We start from the raw sequence: 2054 nt of genomic DNA, 5'->3' as shown, positions 1-2054 counted from the left end.
GGAGTGTACTCGGGGTGGTGGGGGGAGTGGAGGGGGAATGTATATCAATGAAAGAATCTTACTTTTCAGAGAGAGGAGCAAAGTGGGGGTGAGGGATGAGCAAGGAGAAAAATGCAACAATGAATTAATGGAAACCCAAAATTTCTGTAAGTGTTCATTAAAATTAATAATTTAAAAAAAACCCCACACAAAACAAACACCTCTGCACCTTTTTAAAGCAGTGATAGGGGACTGGGGGGAGGGTGGGTATGGAACAAGCAGCCTAGTCAAGAGACTTGATCCTACTTACGGTGCTTCTACCTTCCCATGGCACAGTCCACAGGGAGTTGTGCTGCTAACCCAAAGACAACACTGGGTTCAAATCCACCAGCAGCTCCTCAGAAATTTTATTTCTACAAATTCTCTTTGTTAAAAGTTTTCAAGGTTTCTTTGGATCTCAGACAAAAATGAAATACACTTGCAAGCAAAAGATTAAATGTGAAATATTCCCTAGCACTTTTCAAATCCGTGGGGTTGGGGGCCAGAAGGAGGAGATTAAAAACCTACAAAATAAGAACTCATTTCCTTATTAGCTTAAGATACAGTTCTGTGAAAAAATGTAACAAGCACCATGTCAGTCACTCAAAACATACACTAGTGCAATAGAAAAATATAAAGTGTTCATCTACCTTGGTCTGCTACCAGGGCCTTGAGTTCTGCCAACAAGTATTTTATAGTTCTCACTTTTTCAGTAGTCAAGTTCACATTTTTTGTCTTCTGAGCGTCCTTGGTGTTTCTTGCCTCTTGCACACGCACATTTAAATCCCTTCCGTCACTTGTGGTTTCTCCATGGTATCCATTAGAGCCCAAGAAAGCTGGCTGTGATGCACTGGGACTATGGTGTGTCTGACTGTCTGAAAGAGCTTCTTTTCCATGGGAATGTAACAGAGACATACATGTCTGAAAACGTTTTATTAGGTCTGCTTCCTTAGAAACTGCTTGTGATGGCAGATTTCCATTAGCAAGGTCCAATGCCGGGATAGCTGATTTATCAGTTTTGGGCAGGCTGCATGGAACCTGGGCATTGGTATTAAAGGAATTCCTGGGGACATTCGTAGAGTTCACAGAAAATGTTTTACCTTCTGATGTAAATCGGCTGTCACTATCTTTCTGAACATCCTAATGGAAGAAAATAAATAAATCAACCAAGCACTGACCTGCAGGCATTGATAAGAATAAACTCAAGCTACATATACTGGGAAATGACTTTTTGAATGATAGTGTTCAAATAACCAATGAGTAAACTAGATTTTTTTTTCATCAGTAAAATAAAGATTCTAGTTTTTTAAAGTTTAAGTAGTTCACTCTGCAATCAATATAGATAACATTATAAGACTGTCCCTAACATCGTTTGTAAATACTACAAGTGGTTTCAAGGCATCAAAAATGAGTTGTAGTCAATATTTCCACTTTGGAAGATTACAAGAAAGTAAGCTCAAACACATAATAAGCTTCTGGATAAATATGCTCACAGAAATTTTACTGTCATGAAAACCTGGCCGTTACCTAAAAGTTAAGCATTTGGGGAATACTTCCAGTAGTCTATGGCACAGTCACTGAATACAGTAATAACCACTCATTAAGCATTTATAAAAAGGTATTTTTAATAGAGGAACATGCTTATAACAAAATGTTAAGTGACCCCCCCAAGAAAAGCAGAATATAAAACAAACTAACAAGCAAAACTTAACCATAAATGCATTTTTAAAAGAAAGGAAACTTTCTTTTTTAAAATGGCAACCACCAAAACCAGAAAATAAAACTTCAAGAAATTGAAATGATTAAAAAGCACTCCTCCACTGTACTAAGAAAAACTGTCCTTGGACAATAGTAAAAATGTCTTTCTATTACTGTTCTCCACTTCTGCCTCCCCACACTTCCCATGCCTCTTCCTGTTTTCTACCCTACTACTGTTATTATTGCATGATGTCCCTCTCCAAGGACCCGTCCCTCCTGGCAACATGTCCAAAGTATGTCAGACGAAGCCCCAGAATCCTTGCCTCCAAGGAGCAGCT

The 2054-nt window shown here is 38.5% G+C and overlaps 1 protein-coding gene across 1 annotated transcript in view; it reads right to left on the bottom strand.

Annotated features, from left to right (window-relative positions):
* The window catches only part of CCDC14 (coiled-coil domain containing 14), a 46412-nt gene that overhangs the window by 25452 nt on the left and 18906 nt on the right, over positions 1-2054 (bottom strand). Inside the window, exon 7 of the mRNA XM_006884218.1 lies at positions 669-1158. Coding sequence (XP_006884280.1) covers positions 669-1158 — 490 coding nt within the window. The remainder of the gene's footprint in view (positions 1-668; positions 1159-2054) is intronic.

This window comes from Elephantulus edwardii, unplaced genomic scaffold (genome assembly GCF_000299155.1).
Source record: "Elephantulus edwardii isolate Elephantulus edwardi_28Jun2011 unplaced genomic scaffold, EleEdw1.0 scaffold00032, whole genome shotgun sequence".
In the NCBI taxonomy this organism is placed as follows: domain Eukaryota; kingdom Metazoa; phylum Chordata; class Mammalia; order Macroscelidea; family Macroscelididae; genus Elephantulus; species Elephantulus edwardii.
This window is presented reverse-complemented; position numbering and strand designations above follow the sequence as displayed.